Source organism: Cervus canadensis, chromosome 13 (genome assembly GCF_019320065.1).
Source record: "Cervus canadensis isolate Bull #8, Minnesota chromosome 13, ASM1932006v1, whole genome shotgun sequence".
NCBI classification, from domain to species: domain Eukaryota; kingdom Metazoa; phylum Chordata; class Mammalia; order Artiodactyla; family Cervidae; genus Cervus; species Cervus canadensis.
In genome coordinates this window covers 28,083,626-28,111,513 of record NC_057398.1, presented here as the reverse complement: position 1 = coordinate 28,111,513, position 27,888 = coordinate 28,083,626, and the positions used below count along the sequence as shown (strand labels likewise).

Sequence of the window (27,888 nt, the reverse complement as noted above, 5' to 3'; positions counted from 1 at the left end):
TGGAAGTATAGGTCTGTTTGGAGTGTAGGGATACTGCAAGTGAGACCAGTCTTTGTGTTCCATCCCTCCTTGCCCAACTCCTCACCTTGTGGTGGGTCCAGCTGTTCGGAGGCAGCTGCTGCAGGGCCAGCCTGCACCTTATCCAGAGAAGGAAGGGACAAGAGGCAAGACCCCAAAGCTTTCTTAATGTTTCTGAGTTTGACTGGGCAGTGGCTCTATTCTTTATCAAATTTGAAGTGCCTTCAACATTACTCAGAAACCAGTTGGGACCTTGAAGTGTCTGTCACATTACCACCACAGCAGTGAAAAGGTGGCTCAAGTCGTAGTATGTGATGAAAATTTTTTTGTACAAGGTAAAATGATCCTTGGGGAGGATTAGTGGCAGAAAGGAGATGGGTTCCATATACAGACTTAGTAGGGGATTGAAAACAAACACGGGGTGAGGGCTTACTGTTCCTAGAGGCCAAGGACCCCTGGTCCTCCCATCCAAGTGAAAGTCACATCCACACTTGACATGTTTTGTATTTTTTAATAAAGTTTGTAATCCAATGGACACACAAAGCAAAACTGCGCTGAGAAAAACAGTTTCATAAATTAATAAGTGTTAGGAAGTTGGGAGAGAGGTCAAGGTCACAGGAAGAAGGGAAGCCAGTCTTTTTGTACAGTCTTTTTGTGTGTGTGACACTTCCAAATTGTGGGGGCAGGGCCCGTGCTATAACGAAGCGCACTTATACAAATGAGTGACAATACAAAGTCTGAGTATGAAAATAAGATTTTCTCTGAAAACACATTTTTGGCACAGATTAAAAAAAATGTATGTCAGGGAATTTGATTTTTAAGTCAGTATTATATATATTTATATATATTATATATTTATATATACACACATCCCAAGTTCTGCATATTCCACTAGGAGAGAAAAATCCTTCCGTTTGCTCTTTTTGATTGTAAACTGTACATCCTGGGTGAATCAAAGATGGTGGTGGCAGAATTAAGAGAGGTGACATCCAAATGAGCAAGGGGAAGGGAGGAGTGGGGACCAAACAACTCAATGAAATGTTCCTTGACCCCAAGGTTTCAGCAGATGTTTGAAGTCCTGCGTGAGTCTGCGATGTGTGTTCACGTACACCAAGACATCCAGAGTGTCACAGCCTGTCTTCACTGTGCAAAAGTCCAAGTCACTAATTTAGTGCAAAGGCAGTTCTGTTTTGTTTCTTAAAAACAAAAACAACAAAAAAAATCCCACTGCCCTGTTCCTTTTCTCCAAAAAGAGGAGAGAGAAACCCAGCCTCAAGGTGTCTGCAAGTCCATCGGTTGGTGGTCTGTCCTTGGGCTAAACGTCATGTAAACATACAAGTAGCAGCACCACTGCCCAGAGGGGTCTGTCCGACTGAGCCGGGCGGGCGGGCAGGAGGGTGAGGCTGGCCGTCTGGCAGTGGAGTCTGTCCCCTTCGGCAGCTTCTTCCTCCACGTGGCTGGGTTGTCCTGTGTTATTTTTTGCTGCAGAGCCTCAGGAAAATACACTGAGTGGTGACCATTCAGTGGCTCACACAGAGGCAATGACAATCATGAGGTGGGGGGAAATGTTGGAGATGCTGGCCAGGAGGTCAGGGGCCAGCCGGGACAGGTGACTCTCAGAGAACTCGCAGGGCGGGAAGATCTGCAGCACGTAGGCGGGCTGGAGTGGGGACGAGAGAGAGAGAACTGGGATCCCCGGCTTCATGTCACCCACCAACCACCTCTCCTCCCTCAAACTCCCAACTGGGGGGCCCTGAAGGCCCAACACACGGAGCCAGGCTGAGTCAAGTTCCCAACCAGCTAAGGTCTCTCGAGACTTTCAGAAGAAAACTAGGTGTAAAGTAAGTAGCCTCCAACTAATAAAAATAAGTGGGGAAAAAAAAATAATTAAAAAGAAAAGAAAACTAGGTATCAGAAAACAAACAAACTGACCACCTCCCTGGGGGCCTCTTTTCAATAGTTAAGCTAAAGAAAGACCTTTGTTGTCTCAGCTGCCTGCTGACCATCTCCCGGATGGGCAAATGGCAGTCCTGCCCATACATGCCCATCCCCGGCTGGTCTCCTCTATCCAGAATGCCCCTTTGTCCAGCTCCTCGGGGAAACTGTCCTGGACTCCTCTAGTTGGCACTGGCAGGTTAGTCAAACTGCCCAGCCAACACTACCCACAACCCCCACCCCCACAGGCGTACGTGTGCCAAGGCAGGATGCTGGGCTGACCTGATTGGAGCCGGGGTTGGGAACATTGATGATCCCTGCCGCCTGCTTGGCCTGCAGATATGTGATGAAGGCAGCCTTGAGTGACTCTGTTTGGCTTACGACGTCCTCTTGGTCGCGGCCACAGGGCAGAGCCAGCAGCAGACAGTAATCTGTTTCCACCTGGGAAAGAGGGAGCTGTCAGTGATCAGAGACCACCTCGCAAAAGAAGGTCGGAAACCAAAAAGAACTATCCAACCCAGGGGATTTGGCTTCTAAATCCACAAAAAATCCTACTACTGAAATGACCTTGAGGTCCATCCATATACTTGTTGAATGAAAAGGAGCCTCATCTCTAGGTCTAGAGAAACTTTACACCCCTAGTGGAGACAGAACACGCCATTCATCATCCACTCCAAGAATCCCATTACTGCACCCCAAAACAAGCCAGGGAGACAGTGGGGCCCACCCATGGCCTCCCTTCCTGTGGGTGGGACAGTGGCTAACCTGGGCCCTGAGCCTTACCGTCATCCTTCGGGCAACCCCTTCCAGCTGTGAGGCCTCCAGCCGCATCCTCTGGGCAATCCTCAAGGGGGGCCCTCCTTCAGAGAGGGGCAGGGACCGATGGGCCAGGACATTGTTGCCAGAGACGAAGTGGAGCTGCACAGCAGCCGTGTCGTTCTTCAGGGCCAGGAGGCCCTGCCACACGATGGGGTACTTCTGCTCGCAGGGAAACAAAGAACAGTGAGCTCACGGCTGGAGAACAAGGCCATGCTGGTCACGGCCCTGAGCAGCAGGTGCTGATCTAAGTGGGGGTCTCAGGTAAAGCTTGGAAGGTGGTAGGGGAGGCCCTGTCCAGGCTTACCTTCAGAAGCTGCACCATATCCACAGGCCTCTGGGAAGTCAAGTGTGGAGAGGAATCTTGTTTGGGGGTGGGTGGGGCTTCAGTATGGGGTAGAGCCAGTCCTGGAGGGGTGCTGGGGCCTGAGGAGGTGGGGACAAACAGCGGCTGCTTTGGGGCAGCCTGAGCAGGAAGAGTCGTCGGGAGGTCAGGCTTCAAGGAGACACACACAGGGGAGGGATAGGAGGTCTGGCTCGTCTCTGCTTGCGCCCTCTGGACCTGGGTGTGAGGCTCAGCCGGCCTGTTGGCAGAGACGTTAGGGAGGCGCGGCTGCTCGACTCCTGTCTGGGTGCCCTTGGCTTCCTGGGACACCGGAGGCATCTTGCTGCTTGGAGGCTGGCTGAGCTGGGAGGGCTGTGCAGGCTGGGCCGGCTGTGCGCACTGCACAGGCTGGAGGGGCTGTGTGGGCTGAGCAGGCTGAGTGGGCTGTAAGGGCTCGCCTTCAGGGGGGCCCTGGAGTTGGGTGGGAAGAGAAAGGAACAGAGTCAGTCTGTTTTGCACAAAGAGCATCCTGCCCCCAACCAAGCAGCCAAGAGCTCCCGGGTGGGTCACCTGCAGGGAAGCTCCTGGCAGCCAGGCCCCCTGAAGAAGCTTTGACCAGATGGCCCTGCTCTCGGGCATTCAGGATTGACAGCTTTGGTAAAAGTCACCCGAAGAACCTTGTCACCCTCTCGGGTCAGAGCCGCCACACCACCCACTCTCACTGTGAGCTCCCTCACGTCCCCAGGCTCTGCTGTAATCTGAGCCCTTCACTCTGAAGTTGAGGAAGCGTCTCATGAAATCCACAAAAAGGACGCCATATTTCGGGGACCTCACTCGTACCCGCCACCCCCCCACCCCCAACTCTGGACCAGAAGACAGACTGGGTGTGCTCACCTGGGCGGGAGCCTTGGTCCGGGAAGGCAGGCCGATGGAGGCCGTGGCAGGGAACTGCGTGTGTGTGAGCTGGGCCGGGCTGTGGTAGGTGCGGACATCTCCGTACCGGTACTCCTGGAAGAGCTCCCCGCTCGAGTGCACGATCTGCACCCCGTGGGTCACCACCACCGGTGGGGTCAGAGGCAGCCCCTGGAGCTGGTTGCTGGGGGTGACTGTGAGGATGCGGGCCTCCCCGTGAGAGGCAGGGGCAGGGGCAGGGGCAGCTTTGGCATCTGCCGTCTTAGTGGCTTCTTTCCCTGTCTGCTGAGGGGCCTTGCTGGCTGGTGGCACCTTCCCGACCCCGTCTGCCGCCCGGGGCTGCTCGCTGACGGCCGTCACGTGAGGATGCACCATGATCCTCACATCCCGGGGCACGGTGTATGGGTGCAGCCGGTACTCAGACTGCATGACCAGCACCTCCGACTGCACGGGGGCTGTGGCTCGAGCCACGGGCAGGTGGTAGTGCACTTCCTCCTCTGGAGGGTGCTGGGAGGCCAGGGCGGGGACCCCAGCTGCGGCTGGCTGGGGGGTGCCGGCGCGCTGCGGGGCCCGGACCTCTATCTGCTGCGGCTGCAGGGGGGCCCGTGGAGAATGGAGTGTCTCGGGGCGGATGCTGTAGGTGATGCTGGGCAGCGTGGGCGTGTTCATCCTCACCTCGCCCTGAGACAGGTGGCTGAGGGACACAGTCTGGGTGATGCTGTGTGGCGGCATGATGACAGACTGCTCTGGGTGGATGCTGGAGATGAACTGGGGCACAGGAATGCCTGCTGCCAGCATGACCGTGGCGTTCGTGGACAGCGCAGTGGATGTGGTGCTGCTGGGGTGGCACGCCCGTGGGAACGGGCTTGGAGCGGGCCCACTGGGTCGAGGGGAATGCGCATCTGGCTTGGTGGCTGCCAGATGGGACACCGTTCGATCTGTCGGGGTGCTGGGCCCCGACGGGACATGGTTCACTTCTCCTGGCAGTTTGCTGGGCAGAGCCGGAGGGTGGTGGGGAGTAAGAGTGGAGCTCAGGTTTGCCGGCTGAAGGACCTTGGTTTCTATTTTGAGGGTGACGGGATCAGCAAGCTTTTTGTTAGTGGTGACTATGCTTGGGGTGAGGACTAGCTGGTTGTGAACCAGCACCGGGGGTGTGTTTATGCCCTGGGTGAGGACCTTCACTGTGCCACCCTGGGTGACGGGTGTGGACACAGATAGGTGAATCGGCTCGGGCTTCTCCAAGGACGGACGGTCGGCCTTCACCGATGAAATCACAGGAGATGCGTTGTATGTCTGTGCAGTCAGTACCAGAGTAGAATGGGTGGCCACGTTTGCATAGCCTGAAGGAGCTTGAGGGCCTTTGGCCGGAGGCTGAGACGGTGTGACAGAATCGGGTTTGACCTGAGACTTGGACACCGACTGTTGAAATTCAATGTCCATTGCACTTGCTGGGGGGATCTGGCTAATCTTGGCGCTGATCCGCTGGGGCCCTTCAGTCTTCTGCCCCGAATAGCTCAGGAGCACAACCCCTTCAGAAGTGTTCACGCGCAGCCCAGCACCGGAGCCCGTGTCTGCTGGGCGATCATCAATCACAGACATAGACCCCGGGTGGAACCGACTGTTGTCACTGCTGCTGGATCTCTGTTTGCACTTTGCTGACGGTGTGATCACTGCACCTGCCACCGTCACAGCACCCGTTGTTGTGGCTGTCACACCCCCAGAGGCAGCGGTCACCGCACCCGCCGTGACCGTCACCGCACCCGTGGCGGCGTTCACTGTGCCCGGAGTGGCATTCACTGTGCCCGTGGCGGCGTTCACTGGAGTGGTGAGAACATTCACGGGCCCTGTCAGGACATTGACTGGTCCCTTCAGGACGTTAACGGGGCCAGCAGGAGTGTTCACCAAGCCTTTCAGCGTGGCCACTGAGCCCTTCACTGGGCCTTTCAGGGCATTCACAGGGCCGGCCAATGCATTCACTGGGACCAAGGAGACGTTCACCAGGCCAGTCAGGGCGCTCACCAGGCCCGTCAGGGTCTGAGGAGCAGGTTTCGCCAGAGTTATCTTCTGCGAATTCTCCAAATCAATGCTGACAGGCATCCGGCTAATGACAGAAGTAATTTTAGGAGCAATGACTGGAGTCACCTTTTCTTTGTCAGCAGCTACTGGAACCTCTGAGGCCTGTGTGTCAGAGGTGTTAGTTATCAGAGTTGCTGTTTTTTCCTCTAAAACAGGTTTTTTCGATTCAGCTGGAGGGGGCAGTGCCTCATGCAGGCAAGGGGCAGCGCTGACAGGCTCTGCAATGGCCGCTGTGACACTCGTGGAAGTGACACCCGTAGCAGATACGTATTTGGGGTCCATGAGGATCTTCCTCAGTGTACTGGAGCTGGTGTCAATGTCAGAGGCCTTGGTGTCTGGGGGAGGAGCCGGAGACGGGGTGGACTGCGCCTGTGGCTCCTCCTGCCTCGTGATCCACTCTGTCACCTTCGCAGGGGGACTCTGGTGTGGGATCCCCCCGGCAGCGACAGGGAGTGGGAGCTTTGCTATTGTTACGGAGGGAATTGGTGGGGTGGGCATGCTTGAGTCACTGGGCGGGGTCACTGGGTCACTTTCAATGATGGAGTGCACCTTGAATCTGGCTTGAGGCTCATCATGCACAGGGGCAGGCTGCGAGGGAGGGGCGGGGTCTGGGAGCGCAGGTGCTCTGGTCGGAGTCTCTTCCTCCACGCTGCTTTCTTGGGGCAGATCCTCTCGGGATGGAGTCTTGCTTGGGTCAGAAGCACATGACTCAGGAGCAGTGGGCTGGGGCTTGTCATCCTGCTTTTCTTCCTGTGGAGCTTCTGGGGGTTGTACCGTCGTCCCATCACTTGAAGCGGGGCTCTTGCTTGGAACCTGGTCGGGTTCAGGGACATGGGTCTCTGTAGTGCCCCCTGTTTTCTTGTTTGTATTCCGTTTGCGGCGTGATCGAGTAGTCTTCTGGCGCCCTTTATCTTTCCGAACCAGAGTGACTTCTGCTTCTTTTGACCCCTTGGCTCCTGGCACTGGGTGGGAGGTTTCGTTGCTGTCTCCTCTGGCTTCCTTGTTGTCTGCTGGGCCTGCTGAGGGGTCAGGTGCACTGCCTGGCGGCCTAGAAGATTCAGCAGCAGCCTCTGTTTCCAAGATGCCAGACACAGCCTCATTGGTCTCAGGCTCCATGCCTTCTTCAGGAGGTGGCGGATCTGTCTGAGATTCTGCAGGGTAAGGTGGCGGTGCAGGGAAGTTTTCTGGCTCCCCAGAAATGTCATTGATGATGGACCCGATGGCCGCGGCCAGCTCTGTTTCGCTGGCTTGGTGTGCGGGCTTGTCCCTGTCCTCTGTAGAGAGGCCCTCTGTGGCATCAGGAGCTGCCGCCTTAAAAGCCGTGGGTGTGGAGGTTTCCGTGAGCTTCTCGATGTTCTCCACGGCCTGCTCCAGCTCCATCTGCCGGGCTAACTGATTTGCTTCTGGGGACTGCTTGGAGGCAGACACATCCTCCTTCTCCGGTTCCTTGTCTGGTCCAGCGGGCTCACTGTTCAACTGCGAGGATACACTCCCCTCCCTCTGGGGACTCTTGCTCTTCTCGGGGGAAACTGCCACGACCCCAGCCTCCTTCTCCACCGGCAGCTCTGAAGGGCCCGCAGCCACGCTGGGACTCAAGGTGGCTTCCGCGTTTTTCACGTTTGCAGATTTGTCCACCGCCGACCTAGAGTTTCGAGATCGTCCTCTCTTTGACTTGGAGTTTTTCTCAGGGGCTGCTTTTTTCTCCACTACTTCAACTGGGGGGGTTTCGGGCGGATTTCTGTCCATGCTAATATCTTTCTTGTCACGTTTCTGTTCACTCGCTGCTGCTTCTTTATCAGCCTTGGATTTTGTATTATTTTCTCTCACGTTCACTTGGGGACTCCCCTCATTGGTGGCCTCAGGACGTTCGGGCTCAACTTTGGGTTCATTTCTCCCCCTCTTCCCTTGTTGACCACCAGCAGCTACTTTCTGGGATCGTGGGGATCTCCAGCCCTCAGCTGGTTTGACCGTCTCGACTTCTTTGGCCTCAGTCTCGTCATCTTCATCGGCCCGACGGCGAGTCTTTGGAGGCCTCCCCCTCCGAGGGGTTGTGGGAACCGCTGCGGCCTCCTGCAGCTCCCGCTCCAGTCTCTTCCTGGTCACTCGTGGCTGCTCGACGGGCTCCTTGACTGGAGAGCGGCTGTCGTGGTCACCCATGGTTGCGTAAACACTCCTCACATTCCGGCGCCTGGTTCGGCCAAGTGGCAAGCTTGGCTCGGGGTGTTCGGGGTCCGCGGCTGAGTTTTTAGAAGAAGTCCTTGTAATCTTCTCTGCCTCCATCTTCAGTTCTAAAAGCTTCTGTGCTTCTCCCCGGGGAGAATTGGACCGCTTGAGCTTTTCCCGGTCTATCCTCTCACTCTTCCTGGTGACGGGCTTTTCCACGACACTTGCTGCAGCTGCCTGAATGGGGGTCTTGGAACGTTTACTTTTGTTTGGCTTTTTATCTTTTGCAGCAACTGGAGGATCAACCTCTACAACTTCAGTAGCTGGAGGCGGAGCCTCAGGAACATCTTCCATTTTTTGACTTGTGTTAGGTTCAACGTTAGCAGCCAAGTCTGGCTTTTCCACTTGAGGCTCATCGGTTTCTTCAGGCTTCTGAGTTGGTTTTGAAAGTGTCTGGGTGCTGTTAGGCTCAGGATCTACACTGATCTCTACCTGGGAAAATGAGGCCCCAGGAGTTGGAGGCTTGGCATCCAGATAAGGCAGCTGATCGACTGATGAGCCTCCTTCAACAGTGGAAGGAGGCTCGGCAGTGTCTTTCCTGGTGTCCACTCCCGGGGGCAAGTCTCCTTGCTCAGGCTGTTCCACAGTGACGGGAGCCAGATCTGTATTGGCAGGTTTTGCTTCTTCTGGGACAGAGGCTGGCTCAGTGGTCTTCTCTTCTGCCACCGAAGGCCCCTCTCCAGTCTTTTCACCAGCTGTCTTCTCCAGGGATGCTGCTGCTGACTCTGGAGCTACAGTGGTGACACTAGGAGGTCCAACTGAAGATGGAGTTTTCAGTTCTGGGTCTTTATTCTCAGAAGCAGATTCTGGGGTCTTGGGATGATCCTCTGTATCGTCCTGTTTCTCGACCTCTTTGGGTTTCTGGTCTTTTTCTTTTTCTTTCTGTTGCATTCGTGTGAGTTCCATGAATCTGCTATGGAAAAGAACTACTGGCTCTTGAATCAAGTCAGTTGTGTTATTCAGTCCATCAGAGGTCTGCCTCCCATACAACCTGCCGGAAACAAAGTCAGACTCTTCATCTTTCCTCTCTAGATGCTGCAGTCGCTTGGAATCTTGTTCAAAGATTGAGCTGTGTAAAAAACGAGAAGCAAATAATTCTTGCCTTTCCTGTTCTTCTTCTTTATGGTCATCTTTCTTATCGTCCATTTTTCCCTCTGAATCAGTCCGGATTTTCTTCTTTTTCATGTACCAGGATGGAATAGGTCTTGGAGCAGAGTCTACCTTTTCTTTATCTTTGTTGTTTCGAAAATTAGCAAATCGGGAGTCCCAGTCAAGAAAAGACCAATTTTCTTCTCTAGAGGAAGAAAGGGATTTGGCTCTTTCAAGCAAAGCCTTAGTGTCCGGTGTGATTGTCTTATCCAATGCAAAAGAATAAAATTTGTTCCTTTCTAAAGAAGTGGAGAGTCTTTCATCTCTCTCACGTAGTTTGTCTTCTCTGTCCCTCAATAAAAAAGACAACCGAGAACTTTCAAATAATGCAGAGGCTCTAGGTGAGTGAGATTTGTGTTCACCATCATCATCAGAATCAGAAGGCACCTCACCAGGTTCCAAGTCACGGACAGACCTCTTTCGAAGGCTGTCTCTCTTAATTATGCTGTTTGGGAAACTCACATCAAATCTGCTGGCATCATGTTTCATTTGAGAATCCCACCGATTTAGTTCATCTTCAGGATTCAAGACAGATAGTTTGATTTTAGCCATGTCTGCCATCTGTTCTCTCCTGCTCGAATCATAAGGATTAAATTTTAAGGACTCTTCTCTGACTGTTATATGAGAATAGGGGAGGCCTTTGTCATCTACTTTAGGAGACCCTCTTATGGACATTACCCTAGGAGAACCAATAGGGTCATCATCTTCGTGGAAGGAACCAAGCCGGACACTGGGAGAACCACCAGTCCTTTCAGAATCTTCACTGATCTGGCGTGAACTTCTGTAGTTCCTTTCTCTCTTGGTGCAGATGTCAAAATCAACATGGTCCATCCTTTTCTTTTTGCTGGGAGGCGAGTCATCGGTGACATCCTGAGGGGGTTTGCCTACCTCGTGAACAAGACTACGTCTTTCGTATTCATCCACATCTTTTTTAGGACTGCCAAACTTCTCAGACTTGGCTATTTCCATCTCCATCTGCTGTTTTCTACGACTCTGCTCCATTTGTTTTCGGTAACTCTGCGTGTGATCAATATCAATGCCAATTTTTTCTTCAGTATTTACTGAATGTGGTTTCTCTTGGCCCGATTTACATTCAAGTGGTTCATCACGAAGACTGCAATAGTTTTTCCTATTATCTTCTCTCTCTGGTCCTTGATCATCTAATAGCTCCAGCTGTTTCAGTTGTGGTTTTGAGGGAGTGGGTTTTTTCGACTGGATTTCTTGATTTTCCACAGATTCACTTACTGGTTCTCTCAGCCTTCCTTGCAGATCTGAGTTGGGCCTTGAGCCAGTCCCAACAGAAATACTGGCAAGCTCCTGACAGTCTTTGGGGCTGGGAACAGCATTAAGTCTGTCTAGTTTAAGTTTTTTAGATTCTCTTTTAAGAATTTCTTTCCTCACAGGCTTTTTTTCAGACTCTCCTTCCTTCAGCAGAATGACATCTCTAGATGACATGTCAGGCTGTTTCTTTAAAAGCACCCGAGCATCTTCCATCTCTGGACTACCTTTCTTGAGGTCTGATTTCTGCCTTTCTACTTTCAAATTGGAATCTGCAAAACGCCTTTTCCTCGCCTCCAGCTTCTCCAGATCCCCAGCACTAACCCCGTCAGCACTCTGCTCTGGTTTTAAGTGCTTCCTGGGTTTGGGCCGGCCTTCCTTATCTACCACTTCTACGTGGCTTGAAAGCCCCCTTTCCTTTGGCACTTTCATTCTAACAGATTCCAGTTTAGACAACTCAGATTTTGCAGGCTCTGTCTGAGAGGCCTGAAGTTTCTGATCTAAGGCAGAAGACTTGACAGTGTCATTATCAAGCTTGGTTTTCAACTTTTCCAAAGGGGTGTGATCAATAACCTTCCCCTCTTTTTCTTTCACTCGAGTCAAAACCACACAAGGCATGAGTTCCAAGCGGTTTTTGGCTACTCCTTCTTTGTCAGCTTTCTCTCTGCCCAGTTTATTAGAACTCCTCAACTTTTCAGGGCTTTGTTCTCTCTCATTTTCTTGGTCTGTTTCCGAAGACTGAGAACTTGGGGAATGAACTTTTCCTTTTCGTTTCTGCTTGTCAGTTTTGTCCTTCTCCACCTTTTCCTTCCTTATTAAACGTCTCTCTCTTTCCACTCTCTCAGGATCGAAAGTTCGTTCTTTATCTGTCTTCTCATTTTTTGTATAGCGTTCCAAACGAGGTTTGTCAAGTTTATCATATCTTGGAGGGGAAAGTGAGCTGCAGCTTCCACTCCGGTCTGAGGAGCGGCTGTAAACTCTCCTCTCGGAATCACTCGGCAGTCTCTCAGACTGTGAGGGAGATGCTCCAGGACTCTGAGGGCGGCGCAAGTGCACTGGACTCTGACTGCGTTCAATTGGTCTCCTCTCGTGGTCTCTGTCCCGGTCAGACTCAAATCTTTCACGTTCTCTTTCTCGTTCCCTTTGTCTGTAACTGTATTCCCGAATATCTTGTTCATAAGGATCATTTCTATAATCCCTATATTCCCGGGGATCATCATAATATCGTGATTCATAGTAGTCTCCTTGGTAAGTTTCCCATTCTGAATAAAATTCTCTCCCTCGAGCTGGATAGTCCCGTCTGGAATCCTCAGGATATGTGCCTGGAGTACGGACATTCTCATAATATGTACGATCTTGGCTATAGTCATAAGATCCCCTTCGTTCTTCTCTGCCAAAGACAAAAAAGAATGTATTGGTTTTCTGTTTTCTCGTCACTGACACATTAATCATACACGTGCAATTACAGAGGCCCGCTTCTAAAAATCTTTGCCATTATTTAATCATTAGAACTGGGCTTCCCTCGTGGCTCAATGGTAAAGAACCCACCTGCCAATGCAAGAGACATGGGTTTGATCCCTCATCCAAAACAAGGAAGGAGAAGGAAATGGCAACCCACTCCAGTATGCTTGCCTTGGAAATTCCACAGACAGAGGAGCCTAACAGGCTATAACCCACGGGGTCACAAAGAGTCAGACACAACTCAGCAACTAAACAACAAACAAATCATTAGACTTTCACCATCCAATACCACAGCTACAAACCACAGGTGGCTACTAAGAGCTTAAAATCTGGCTAGTATAAATTGAGGTGTGTATAAAATACAGACTAGATCTGGTAGATTTAGTCTCTTTTTTTTTAAAGAAGATATATACACTTCAGTAATTTATTCAGATTGAATACATGTTGAAACAGTATTTCAGATAGACTGGGTTAAATAAATTAATTACTTTGCTGCCAAGAGATAGTCTTACCAAAACTTGGGAAACAAATGTATTGTTTGAAAAGACAGATGAAAAAAAGGGAACCCTCTTACACTGTTGGTGGGAATGCAAACTAGTACAGCCGCTATGGAGAACAGTGTGGAGATTTCTTAAAAAACTGGAATTAGAACTGCCATATGACCCAGCAATCCCACTTCTGGGCATACACACTGAGGAAACCAGATCTGAAAGAGACACGTGCACCCCAATGTTCATCGCAGCACTGTTTATAATAGCCAGGACATGGAAGCAACCTAGATGCCCATCAGCAGAGGAATGGATAAGGAAGCTGTGGTACATATACACCATGGAATATTACTCAGCCATTAAAAAGAATTCATTTGAATCAGTCAGTATACTAACACATATATATGGAATTTAGAAAGATGGTAACGATAACCCTATATGCAAAACAGAAAAAGAGACACAGATGTACAGAACAGAATTTTGGACTCTGTGGGAGAAGGCGAGGGTGGGATGTTTCAAGAGAACAGCATCAAAACATGTATTTTATCTAGGGTGAAACAGATCACCAGCCCAGGCTGGATGCATGAGACAAGTGCTCGGGCCTGGTGCACTGGGAAGACCCAGAGGAATCGGGTGGAGAGGGAGGTAGGAGGGGGGAATTGGGATGGGGAATACATGTAAATCCATGGCTGATTCAAGTCAATGTATGACAAAAACCACTACAATATTGTAAAGTAATTAGCCTCCAACTAATAAAAATAAATGAAAAAAAAAAAAACACACACTGGGGACCAGTCTCCCTGGGCTCAGTCTTTACACTTATAAAATGATGATGTTATTTAAGAATAAGTTAAACAAGAAGGTTAAATAAGATGAAACTTTGTAAAAACTTTCCTAATATAATACAAGGCACACACTTGGCCTTAGGTAATTGTTACTTTTCCCCAACCTGCCAACTAACAAATTATGTATTACAAACTGTGTGAGATAATTCCTTAATTATAAAAAAATTCCTTAATTGTTAAAGTGACATGACCCAGTGCATGCAAAATAGGATTGAATTTACATGCAAGAACGTGTATGGTGTATAAAATGGAAATTTACCTGTAACAGAGGCCAATTCCTTTACTCTTATTCACATCCTATTTTTGTTCTTTCAAACAAGTATGGCTTACTCAGTCTACATAGTACTACTAATGGCAGCTCAATGAAACATAATGAACCTTGAACCTAAGCCTCTAAAAGCATGAGCTTTTCTGTCTTGCTGGATCATAGCAGGTACCCAGATTTGTTGAAAGAATGAACCTTAGAAAAGTATGTCAAAGTTGCTACTGGGCAATGTTCTAACCCATTTTCAATGGCAAATGAAGCATCTAGACTTAGCATTCAACACTGGAAGCATCAATAGCACATTATATACATTTATACTGAACTTTATCATTTCAAAGAGAATCATTTATGACACATCTATGATATTCAAGACCAATTCAAGATGATCCTTCTACAGTTCCATAGGAATCAGATTCTTTGCCTCAATATTGGCCAGCCATTTTGTAAAATTAGGCTGACTTAACTCATTACCACCATAAATACAAACTCCAAGGAAGCATCACTTTCATATGTAAAGGAGAACACACTATAAGCTTCCTTTTTTCCTTTGATTATACCACGGCTTACAGGATTCTTAGTTCCCTGACTAGGGATTGAACTCAAGCCCCTGGCAATGAAAGTGCAGAGTCCTCACCACTGGACCGCCAGGGAATTCCCTAAGCTTTCTAATACAAAGTGGTTAAGACACCAAGAATGGCTGTAAGTTTACCACCTGCATTAAAAGTAGGCTTAAAAATGGCTTCCAGGTATTTTCTAAAATAAGCAAACTAAAACTATGTCCAAAATGTGAAAGAAAAAAGTTACAGAAGTCAAAGGTATATATGTAAACATTAGTGCTACACTGTTCAGTTTAATAAATGATGATTTTGTACTCTACCAAAAGAAATGAGTTTTCCTGCCACCAAGGAACTCTAGCAAGAGACAATAAAACTGCACACTAGTACTATGTACAAAAGGCTCTGGCAGGACTCAGAGGGACTTTGAAAGGTCAGGTTTTCAGAGAATGCTGTTCCCATGACTACACAATATCCAAACTACCGTAAGTAGGTGAGAAATTCATCTAAAGCATAATGTGACCCCATAAATTTGTGCTGAGAATCACTTTGGCAACCTGTAAGACTCAATGCACTAGCAGGTAAACTAAATGCACTGGGTTCCAGCCCAGTCACTTAGGAGCCTTATCAGCAAAGTCATCTGATCGTCAATTCCTACCATAAGTAACACATGACAAGAGTCACAGCCCTATTTCCCTGACACTGTATTTAAGGGAATAAAAGAAATACTTTTAAACTGTAGAGCCCTATGAAAATGAGTCATCACTTGCTTTCTTGAGCTGAACTGTCATTAGGGGGTAAAGCATTTTTTTTTCCCCCCTCACTTAATCAACTATTGAGTGGCATGACTTCCTTCCACTCTATAGAGAAGGCAAAGAGTCTCAAGTTCTATGAAAGGAATGCATTCCAGAAACACTGCCACCTGAAACCAAATGAGGCAAAACTGTGTCACAGTAAAGACCCACACCCTCATGCTTCCTACTTTAGAGATAAACTCCATTCAACAGGGATAAATAACCAAAGAACAAAGCCAGAGCCAAATCACCAGTAAAATGAATTAATTTGAGTGGTAATATTAAAAAATTAACACCCACATAACATTATCCAACCCTCACAAGACACTGTTCTCTGAAAAATATTCAACATACACACAGAGAATTTGAATGAAATTTTTATGTCTTAAGTGCCACTAGATCATCAACACATTTTCCACTCATTTATGGCTAAGAATTCCTATAAGAACTGAAAGTATTAACAATGACTTCAGATTACGGGGTTGGGGAGGATGGAGAATCCTCCCTATAGAGGATATGTAGACTATGTTCTTACATATGTTCATTCTCTTTCTCTTTATCACACACACACAGAAAAATTTAGAACGTGGATTCCGATCCACTAGTGGAAAAACCACTGAAACCTTAGAAGTTCAACCTTTTGGAAATTTGGATGTAGGGGACATTTTTCATTAAAAAACCGCCCAAGTATTTAATGACCATTACACTATACACCATAAGGAAATGAAAAAGAAATATATACCTTCTTTGATTTAAACAAAAATGAAGTGGCAAGAAGAGGCAATAAAAAGGAGATGCATTCAATAGGTTTCCAGGAGCATGATCAGGATTTGCCTCATATTTGTCACAGAACCCTTTTATACTTGAACTTGAGTATCTAAAGGCATTTCTCAAATAGTCTTTTGTCTAACACTTATCTACAGGGGTGGCAATCTAGTAGAAACATTCTAGGGGACTTAATCACAGAGGCAAGTTTGGACAAATAGCTTTATCATATGGATGATAGCTTCCATTTTCAAATGTGATCAGCTTTTGAAGAACCTAGTGACATTGTCAGGGTGTTTTAATATATGTGGTCTAGAAAAGCATTAATCATCAGTTCTGATGCAATTTTAAACATTAGCCTGATTTAGACGGTGACACCTTAAACGCCTGTGAGCTGCCATGGTTCCTACAATTCCCACAAGCAGCAGAAAAACATCAAATACCACATAACCATGACTGCAAACACTGACAAGGGTAAGCAAGGTGTGCCACGCCATGCGGCTTGTGGGGTCTTAGCTCCCTGACCAGGGACTGAAACCAGGTCCATGGCAGTGAGAACAGCAAGTCCTTCTACTGGAAGGCCAGGGAATTCCCAAGGACTGTTTACTTTCTACATAGCTAAAGTTACTAATTTATACAGCTTTGGTTTTCTGATTCACAAATTATTTAAGAGATCTCAATTTAAAACAAAGCTCTTGATAGTCTTTTGAAAGTTCTTTGTTCTTTCAATTAATTCTATGAGCTCATACATGGTGACAACTTGGATGTTGTCAATTACTAAATAGGCTGGGCATTTAATAGTCTATAGCAAAAAAAAAAAAAAATAGTCTATAGCATTTCAACATGTTTAATTTAAATGTGTAAGGCAAGATGATTTATACATAAAGTTATAGTCTGGAAAAGAATAACTCTTTTAATGAGTATTCTCAGGGAGAAAATGTAGATAAGGTTAACCCCAAACAAACAAAAAACAAAAAAAGGTTAACCCAACTCCCATGAGCTACATGAAAAATCCTTTTTTTTTTTTTTTTAAATCCATTTTTAATGTGTTTCCATACATGGGGATAATAAAAGGGATAAGTTCGGGGGGAATGAGAGTAGCAATAAAGGATGAAAAACAGAATTTAATGCCATCTAAATTTTATGTACTAGAAATTTTAAAATTCAAGCTATGCTGATAGGTTAAAATACATACCTTCTTTCCACTAACATTTCATAAAAGTCTCTAATATCTTGACCAGATTTTTCCATACAGTGATAAAATGCCAGCTGACTTTCTCGATTTGCAAAATCCACCTTAAAAAAAAAAAATGAATAGCAGGTGTTTAATGCAAGTTTCAGATTTCAATGATGGAAAGTGTTACCAAATTTGAAAACTCTTCTTCTGGATAAATTTCAAGAAAACGTTAACTTAAATCTCATTTAAGTGAAATAGTCCTCATAACTAAAACTGTTATTTTTTTAACTTGAAAACTCTCAAATTCTACAGAAATCTTGATAAAGGATTATAATTTAAAGTTTCTGAAGAAGTGGAAAAAGCAAAATCAAAAACTGAAACATACCTATCAGGATTCTAGGCCATCAGTTAAATAATCAGACCAGCTAACTCTAGTAATGTCTTGTGAAAAAACAGGCTTACAATCCAACATTCAAAAAACTAAGAAGATCATGGCATCTGGTCCTATCACTTCATGGCAAATAGATGGGAAAAAATGGAAACACTGACAGACGTTATTTTCTTGGGCTCCAAGATCACTGCAGATGGTGACTGCAGCCATGAAATTAAAAGATGCTTGCTCCTTGGAAGAAAAGCTATAACAAACATAGACAGCGTACTAAAAAGCAGAGACGTCACTTTGCCAACAAAGGTCTTCTAGTCAAAGCTATGGTTTTTCCAGTAGTCATATATGAATATGAGAGTTGGACTATAAAGAAAGCTGAGTGCTGAAGAACTGATGCTTTCAAACTGTGGTGCTGGATCAGAGTACCTTGGACAGCAAGGAGATTAAACCAGTCAATCCAAAAGGAAACCAACCCTGAAAATTCATTGGAAGGACTGGTGCAGAAGCTCCAGTACTTTGGCCACCTGATGCAAAGAACTGACTCATTGTAAAGACCTTGATGCTGGGAAAAATTGAAGGCAGGAGGAGAAGGGGACTACAGAGGATGAGATGGTTGGATGGCATCATTGACTCAATGGACATGAGTTTCAGCAAACTCTGGGAGATAGTGAAGGGCAGGGAAGCCTGGCGTGCTGCAGTCTATGGGGTTGCAAAGAGTTGGATATGATGAGCAACTAAACAATAACATCTTGTGCATAAATTTACTGGAACCACAGTTAGAACATAAAATATGGAAGAACATTTAAACTTTACTCAGTGAGGCCTCAAAGTCACTAAAGCATGATATTCACCATCTATCAATATCTTATTTTAAAAAGACTAATTTCAATCTAATCATCAGAGTTATTAAGTGCATAAATTCCTTGAAACTCTCATGAACAAAAGTTTTTAAATAAAGATACTTAAGACAAAAGATCATACTTTCAGTGATTACCCACTCTTTAAGAGAAGAGGAAAAAAGATCAAGAGAGGATCATTCAAGAAGCTGGACTGACACTTGGAGCTCCTGGGAGTGCAGCCTGCATTGAGAGCTCACTTGTGAGCACCAGGAACCCAGGGTGTAGGGATGAACACTTCCTCAAATGAGGATTTTTAGGGAAGGTTCTGTGGTAACGTTTTAAAAGACTCTGTGTCCTTAAGTAGCCAAATGTAAAAAATGTAATATCGCCCTTGACAACTGAGGACATATACTAGATGTGCTGTAAGCCAACAAAATGCCAATCATTAAAAGGTTGGGATCCAAACATGATTTTGTTTTGGTTCTGCTTAAAGTCATTCTGCACACCTTTATTTTATTCCCACCGATTTTCCTCCCCTTGGTCTCTTTTACAGCTGCTTGTGCATATTCAATTTCATTGTAAAGAACCAGGGCCATGCCTTTTAAGCGATCAAACACCACCTGTAAAAAAACAAAACAACATCATTCCCAACAAAATTCTGTGTTAGTCCCAACAACATCCTAAGTCACTAACACACTGCCAAGAATAAATATATATATATTTTATTCCAGAAAAAAAACTGGTTTTCCTGATGATGCATGTTATAGTAAGAACACAACAAAATGTCGTAGGAACTGTTTAGATTTGTGGATATTGTGGCCTGAGGTATATTGTTTTTATTTTGTTTTTCTGTATTCTACTTTTTCCACATTGACTGAGTACTGTCCTATATTAAAGTAAGTACCAACAAAAAACCACCAGACCAAAAAACTGTTTCTCCATACAACAAAAGTTACACTTAAAGAAATGTCAAAGTTATACAACATACCTCCCACAATGTAAAATCTGCTTTTAAGAAGTTAAAATCTTTACCTTCACATAATGGAATGGGGTCCAAAGACCCTTTTCCTATTATGTCTGTGAATGTTACACAACAAACATTGGTTGGATGAATATTCTGTTTTGTGAGTGTTTTTGAAAATTATCATTTTTTTAAAAATCAAGTCTAGTTACTACATATAAGTGTGAATGTGAATAATTATATAATCAGACTAATTTTAATGATATAAAATTATAGAAATCCCTAAGCAACATTCTATTTAACAGTATTTTGCAGACTGGTTCCAAAATTAATCATTTTGATGGGTTCAATATAGTTTTTTCAAAATACTCATATCATAATCAAGTGCTCTTCTAGATCAAATTTTGGAAAAAAGAGGATTTTAATGTATGAGTTACTAAAGAAAAGTCAGCACTAGAAACTGGGTCTTAAAGGACAGAATACGAAAAGAAAGGAAGTCAGAAGTAACTTAAAGCCACATACCCAAACTTCCCACTTACCTTTACCACAGGCCCATATCGGCAGAAATGTCGTGTTAAATATTGATCTGACACATTTGAAGAAAGCCCGTCTAACCACACACAGTTTGTAGGCATGCTCTTTCCAAATCCCAGCTGAATACAAAAGGCAAAATTTCTATTAGTTAAGCCACCAATTATTCAACAACAAAAATTGTGAAAAAACTTGTATTCGGTAGGAATCTTATCAAACCACCACCTCAAGTGGGAATCATCAAGTTAAAATCAAACAAAAACATACACAAAATTTATCTTGCCTGGCTAAGCGAGTATTAATTCAAATTATAGTATAACAGGATGAGGATGCAAAGAAGTTTATTACCTTTATGGTTATCTAACGGTACTATTTTGGAGAAGAAAATGGCAACCCACTCCAGTATCCTTGTCTGGAGAATCCCAGGGACAGGGGAGCCTGGTGGCCTGCTGTCTATGGGGTCGCACAGAGTCAGACACGACTGAAGCGACTTAGCAGCAGCAGCAGCAGCAACGGTACTAATGCAATTTTAAATAATCATATATACCAAAAGAAAACACCTCCAAATCTTGAGGGAAAAAAAAACACAGCAAATATTAATAGCACAATAACTTATATAAATTCCTTTACCTTGAGACGATTATTTCCAAGGTACTCCCCATCCATCTTTTTAATAGCCTTACAAACGCTGGCAATGTCACAGTATTGCAAGAATGCATACTGAGGGACTCCATTTACTTTCTTAATATCAATATCCTGAAAAAAACAATGGATGGATACCACTTAGTGATATACCAATAAAAAATAAATCAGAATAAACCAAGTCCATATGAGCTACATGGTTCTCAAAACAATCAGATTCCCCCCAAACCACTTGCTTAGTTACAATTATACATCTTAATGCAACTGTAAATAGCCTAAAAATCTATTCAACACAACATTTGTAGTCACAAACCATGAAATTCTTCTCACGTGAAGCTCTTTGCAGAAGAGCAACTGCAATGCAACTCAAAACTCAAAATTTTAAATCCATAATACCTGTGTTAAGAGAAATTTATGATAAGAAGTAAAAGGTGGCCTATTTAATGAAAACCTAACAAATAATTCCCTTCTGCAATATCTAAAATACTTATTAGGCGGCAAGCCATTTAAAATACAGCATCTGGGAAGAATAACAATGATAAGTCAAATTTTCAAAAAGTGATTTAAAATATACAATCCTGAATCAGAAGATTCACTCTGTTAGTATATCTAACTGAATCAAACCTGGTGACTGATAAATGTGGCAATAATCTCTCATACCCAGAATGAATGGACTATATAAATATCTGAACTACTCTGTGAAGATGCATTAGAACACCATCCCTGGACTAAAGAAACACTCTACACAAAGGAATATCCCCCTTTCTTTGGAATGCTCAAAACCTGCTGTCACATCTGACACTCTGGTCCTGCCTACTTAGAGGAGGTAGTGAAAAAACCTGGCTTACACATGAAAATGGTCCAGAGAAACCAGACACTTGGATGGCAAAACTTGTACTTAAACAATAATGAGCTGGGCCATATATTGCAGATTATGTATTGTGATTATCTAAGCCTCCTTAAGGGTCACAAGCCAATAATCAAAACCTGAAACAGAGCAAAATGAGTAATGCATTTAAAGAGCTGTTTGATGGGTCCTTTAAAAAAAAAAGCAATAATTTATACTCAAAATTTTTCTAAGTAATGGTAAACGGAAGCTGTTTTCATCATTACATAGAATGCAGTAACTCAAGATAGCTCCATTTAAATTTTCCAAAGAACAATAGTGGGCTGACTCACTAAAAAGGTTCTGTTATAGCATAATCTGTTATCAATAAGCAGCAGACCATGTTCCCAAGGTTTGTATGTCATTAAAATAGTGACAGTCATGAGCAACTGCAAACAAGATAATAGTTTTCAAATGGAATACTCACATGTCCACCTTATTGACAAGCATAGCTCTTAAAACACAATAATCATTGCATTTTTAGCAACCCTGGTGAGGAAAATATATCCACATGCCCAAATTCAACTTTTTATACTCCTCCAAAATTTATGGTAGCAGCAACATTCAAATAAAAGTATGTTTGAAAATTTTATCAATTCATAGTCTCGCAAAGCCAAAAAACAAATAAGTAACAGACTGTGATCTAAAGACACAAGAAGCTGTAGCCCAGATAGGTAACTGAGCATCTAGTCACTCATCCAGGTAGGCAGTAGAGCTGGAATTAAGAGTATACATTACCCTCACAAAAATAAGAGAACTTAAGTAATCAGAAAAGAAAGATGAATGTTTTATTTGTATCTCTCCCTAAACAGCTTCTCTGTTTTTGCTCCACTTCTGCCAACCACTTCAATTTCTCGTCTCAAGCTCCAAAGATGAAGTTTTGTTCAGCCACAAGCACAAATAATATTTTATTCACAAGACTAGGTATGCCATTAAAAAATATTAAGAATCTTTTGCTTAGAGCATTAGTGTATACATAAGAATGGACAAATGGACATCACATAAACACAAACCTAAAAGATATACAATAGCTGTTTCTACTCAAACTATTTTTTTTTTCTCTCCAAAGTCCAAATATATTACTTTCTTCACAATTATTAACTGTGAAGTCCTAGAGAAAGTCTAGGAAGACAGAAGTAATTTTCCTATTTTTTCAAACACAACACAAAACAGTATTGTAGGATACAAAGCTGTAACCAAACTATTTTCACTATAATTTGACTCAAGTTTTAAATCATGGAGGACAGAAAAATCCTTCTATCTCTAAATCAAACAATGATTTGCATAATTTAAACAGATTCTAATTAAAACTTCAAAACAGAACCAAGCTTCCAGCACGACAACCACATTCCAATAATTCCCAAGGTACTTCTAATGTGCATTGTGATAAAAAGAACCATATACTAATCTGCTGCTTCTTTCTTACAGACATCTTTTCTCTTCCAGATTTTCCTTTCAACCCACAGGACTAGAGATGGCATTAAAACAGCATCCAATGGACAAAGATAAGAAAAGTGGAAAGGAAAATACACATGTAAATAAAATAAAGACAATTATATATATTTTTACATACACACATAAAGCAGTCCCTGATGAGTTTTGCCAGATCATCTTTTAGCAGGTGTTAAAAACACATAGGGCAAATGAGAAAAATATTCATTATACCATCTAAATACATTTTTCCAAATATAACCTGCACTTATGCTGTATGTTTTATGACAAAGATTTAAAACTGTTTTCATTTAAAAAAAAAAAAAAAACCAACATACCACAATTTCTCCAAAACGCTGGAAGATGTTGCGAAGATCATGGTAAGTAGTGGTTTTTTCAAGATTACCAATAAAAAGGGTTCTTGTTGCTTTGGGGTGAAATTCATCTATCCTTTCATCCAAGGGGCGAAATTCATTTTCACTTTCCGTTTCTGTAAGTGGGGAGGGGCAGAGAGTGTTTTAATGTTTACTCATATATCATGGGAAAATCTACTCTAAAAAATCAAATCTCTGATATACGGGGCTTAATTCTCATGTAATCTGAAAAATCATATATACCATCAGAAACAGCTCCAAAGCAAAAGAAGAATACAGAGGCTAGAGAAACATGTCCAAAAAATTAAGAGAAAGTTAGCACCTTGATATTTCAAATAGAAAAGTAGACTGAATTTCCATTTCAGTTGATTTGTTTTAAAAGATAATCACTATCTCAGAAATAGGTTTTAACCCCCAGCGGAAGGTGGCAATTATTTAAGCCTAATCTTAGGTTTCAATATTATGTAGTAGGCTCTGAATGCAGACTGTAGAACTAAAATCCTAAAATTAGATACAAGAACAGTAACTGCATGAAAACTGACTGAAGTAACGCTTACAAGCATCTTCTTTTGGTGTTGCATGGCACCCAGTGACAAACAGAACGAGGGTAAATGGCTCTTAAGGTTTTTATTTCTTATGATCAAAGTCCTGGTTCAATGTCTAACTCAATCATAGGCTTTCTCTGAAGTTCCATTTAACTTGGGATGGGCTTTCCACATGGGTCAGATGGTAAAGAATCTGTTTTCTATGTGGGAGACCTGTGTTTGATCCCTGGGTCAGAAAGATCCCCTGGAGAAGGAAATGACAACTCACTCCAGTATTCTTGCCTGGAAAATTCCATGGACAGAGGAGTCTGGCGGGCTACAGTCCATGGGGTCGCAAAGAGTGGGACATGACTGAGTGACTACACAACAAGAAGTCAGGGACTTACAAGATTTTCTGGATAACAATCATAATATGGCCTGTATGGTATCTCTCTCCTTTTTTAATGTAAAACAAAGCCATCCAAAAAAATTAGTATCTAATCAGTTTGACTAAAACAAAGTGTTCATCAGGTCCAGCCACATTACTGATGATGTTAACAACAACACTGATATTAAAAAGACTCAACTTCTGAGCTGCTGGGTGAACTATGCCAGAATACATCTCACTCCTGATTCCAGTTCAATAGCTCTAACGGTAGCAGAGCTTAATCTCACCCAACCATCAGAGAGTACATACTTTCAGTCAGATGGACCCAGAACCTGCTCAGTGCTCATTACACCTATCTTTATCTACATTTTCATCTTATTTCACAGAGGGTATGTCTCATTTTAAACTCAACAAGGTCTTCTTAAAATTATCTAGGAGAGTACATACTTAGAAATATTTCATTTAAAAGAAGGAAAAAATAATTCAGACACATCTTGAGATTTGTACTTCAAAAGGCAGAATCAGGGGAGTTCCCTTGGCCTGGTGGCCTAGTGGTCAGGATTCTAGGCTTTCACTGCTGTGGCCCAGATTCAACCCCTGGTCAGGAGAATTAAGATCTCCCAAGCCTCGCAGTGCAGTAAAAAAAAAAAAAAAGAAAAAGCAGAATCAGAATGATAAAGCATGATTTGCAACCATTAAAATCTACCATGACTTCAATTCCACCAAACAGCTCAGTAAAAATTTCGGAGTGTGTCTTTCAGCCTTCATGACCAGTTTTAACTCTTATTGCCTACACATCACTGAAATGTTGAGGGGCTTGTGAGGTTGTGCAGCAGAGTGAAAAAGCACAGTGTCTGAAGCCACCAGAGGTCTGTCGGCAAAGTTAGGTTTCCGGGATTTGGATATTTTTAATTCCAAGAGGTCTCTGACCTAAGAAAGCAATCAGCTCCATACATTTCAATATAAAACATTTATGACAACCATCCAACAGCGTAATTCCAACCAAATGTCCTTACACAACTTTCAAATAACCCATTCAATTGGCTTTTCAATGCTGTCCCACTTGGGAAAAGTACCTTTGGCCTTCCTAGGCTTGAACCAATCCAACTTCTCAACATCTTCAATGAAAGAAAAGTGAAAGTGTTAGTGGCTCGGTAGTATCTGACTCTTTGTGAGCCCCTGGACTGTAGCCCACCAGGCTTCTCTGTCCAATGGATTTTCCAAGCAAGAATATTGGAATGGGTTGTTATGCCCTTCTCCAGGGGATCTCCCTGACCCAGGGAGCAAACCCGAATCTCCTGCCTTGCAGGCAGATTTTTAACCGTCTAAGACACCAGAGAGGCTTAAAAAAACATCTCAACATCTTCAGTAGCTGGTAGTTAAAGCCCAGTTAACATCCTGGTGTTAACTAATCAGGTAAAATGATTTTTTTTTTTAAATCTTCTGGTCATGCTGTGCAGCATGTAGGATCTTAGTTTCCCGACCAGGGATGGGATCTGAGCCCCCTGCACTAAGAGCACGAAGTTTTAAACACGGGACTGCCAGGGAAGACCTCCAATTCTTTTTTTTTCCCACTAAAAATCTCAAGCTAGGCCCACTACTTGGCGATTAGAATGTAACATCCCTGAGTTAGATCCTCACTAATTAAAAATTACATATGTATATATGGCTCTAAAAACTTGTACAGATTATATGACATTCGAAATATTATTCCTCAAAGTCAGTTCTGACTGTTTAAAATGTGTTAAAGAACTTCTGAGCTGCCCTTAGCCCAGTATAAATTAGGGCAGTACACTCCACAGAGGAGGAAATGAATGTGAAGCCATAACTTATATTAACAATTCCTTTGAAAAGTTAATATTCCTTTGAATTCCTGTGTTTTAAGCACATTTTATAGTCTTCATTCTAACAACTCTGTGCCTGTTTTAATATACAAATAACACACACTCTTATCAGAGAAAATCTATTTTTTTCTCTTAGTTGTCAAATAAAATGAATATTCCAAGAAAATGGGCTATGTTTATCCTATAAATTCCACTCAAAGTCTCACTCTTAAAGTTCAACTGTCCCACGCATACATAATGCGAATGCATAAAGTTAACATTTCTGCTCATTCCTCTATAGATTTACTCACAAGTAAATCAGGGGTTTTAAAAACTTGAGCATGCAAATTCTAAACCAGTAAGCGAGGGTAGGATCAAAAATCTGCATTATAAACAAGCACTGCGGGTGGCTCTGGAACAAGAACACTGACCCACGTCATGTCTGACAAGACTTCCTGCTTTAGAATAGACAAGTCTTACAGGTAGGTTCGAGCAATATTAACGTCCCCTTGAAATTTTCAACGGGCTGCATATACTCAATCTGTCATTATCTTTCAAGGTCATGGAAACTGGAATAACAGGTCCAATTTGTGCTGAGCATAATGGAAACAAAACTGGCCTAACTAGTCCCTCAAATTGATGCAATCTGTTTTCATTCTCCTGGGAACTACCACCTTATCTCAATCAATTCAATCCTTTGGGGAGGTGGGATTCAACAAGGGCCTAAACTACCTTTTACAAAAACAATCTTCACGGCTCCTGAACCAAAACAATCTATTTTATTAAGTTGAGCAACAACTTAATAAACAACAGCTCTTTAAAACAAGACAATGAAAGTGTGTTAACAGAGCTGTCTCTTGTCTCTTACCCGGCCCTATCCATGCTGTTACTTCAATCTGCATGCCAAAGAAAAGTTTGCCTTTTGATGCAGTCAACGCTTTTTCTTGGTCCTCTTGCTGCCGAAAGAATACCAGACCATATCTCTCTTCTGAAGTTCCATGTATCTGCACTGAAGTCACCTTTCCAAATTTCTTAAATTCATGGAAAAGGCCATCTTTAAGGCTTGTATCTAAACCATCAAACAAAAACAAGTTGTTCATTTTTCTAATACGGTTACAACTCAAAATGTAAGCTACTGAGTCTTTAACCTGACTTTTGACCTAATTAGCATTAAAACATTACTTTTTCAAATTAAACCACTCTAAAGATGCATTTTAGAGACTATTGAACAATTCTGAAAATAAACTGGGTGTTAGAAGATATTACTGGTTATCTGCTAGGTAAGAATGATATAGCATGGTTACTCAGGAAAATACTCGTATGTACAGATCCTTTAAGATAGTGTGAAATGATATAACACCAGGGATTCACTTTAGGATAAAAAGGGAACAAGAACAGGAAAGAATAAAGATGGAGATAGTTAAAGCAAGTGTGGCAAAACACTGATGATTTTTAAATCTGGTATGGTGTAAGGGAAGTTCATTTTGCTATTTCTTCTACTGTGGGTGAGTTTAACATTTTCATGATAAAAACTTTACAAACATACATATATATGTATATGAAAACTTTAAAGATTTGAGAAAAAAGCCATATCTCTGGTTTTCCAAGCATCAAGCTGATGATAAAACTGTGTGGGAAATGGCATATAACATGCTAAACAACTTTAAAAAGGCCTTTTAGAGACAAATTATACTATCTGGAAGTCTTGTGTTAATTAGTTCCATTATAAAAATTAAAACTGTACAGAAAGACAAGCCAATTTTAACCCCTGCCCATTCCTAAATTACAAAGTATAATTAAATCAAAAGTTCATCAACATTTGTATCTCAATAGTCTCTATTCATAAAACTGGTATGTAGGTTTCACAGGCTATTTTAATAAATAAGTAATCACTGAAATGCACTGCTTAGCAAGACATACTTGGTTTGGTCTTTGTTGGTCTGACCATCTACTAACGGTTGTTTACATACTCAATATATGCCTGACATAGCAATAAAAATACATTATAGCCAAATGTCCAAAA

General features: G+C 43.5%; 1 protein-coding gene across 2 annotated transcripts in view; it reads right to left on the bottom strand.

Annotated features, from left to right (window-relative positions):
- Positions 1–513: 513 nt before the first annotated feature.
- SPEN (spen family transcriptional repressor) overlaps positions 514–27,888 on the bottom strand; it is an 88,506-nt gene continuing 61,131 nt past the window's right edge. For both annotated transcript variants that reach the window (XM_043485892.1, XM_043485893.1), the window contains 11 exons: positions 26,734–26,934; positions 23,095–23,246; positions 20,428–20,553; positions 19,806–19,919; positions 18,812–18,925; positions 17,100–17,200; positions 3,989–12,122; positions 3,077–3,565; positions 2,737–2,931; positions 2,236–2,394; positions 514–1,678 (listed from right to left, as the gene is read on the bottom strand). In XM_043485892.1, the coding sequence (XP_043341827.1) occupies positions 1,547–1,678; positions 2,236–2,394; positions 2,737–2,931; positions 3,077–3,565; positions 3,989–12,122; positions 17,100–17,200; positions 18,812–18,925; positions 19,806–19,919; positions 20,428–20,553; positions 23,095–23,246; positions 26,734–26,934 (9,917 nt within the window). In that variant the 3' untranslated portion in view covers positions 514–1,546. The remainder of the gene's footprint in view (positions 1,679–2,235; positions 2,395–2,736; positions 2,932–3,076; positions 3,566–3,988; positions 12,123–17,099; positions 17,201–18,811; positions 18,926–19,805; positions 19,920–20,427; positions 20,554–23,094; positions 23,247–26,733; positions 26,935–27,888) is intronic.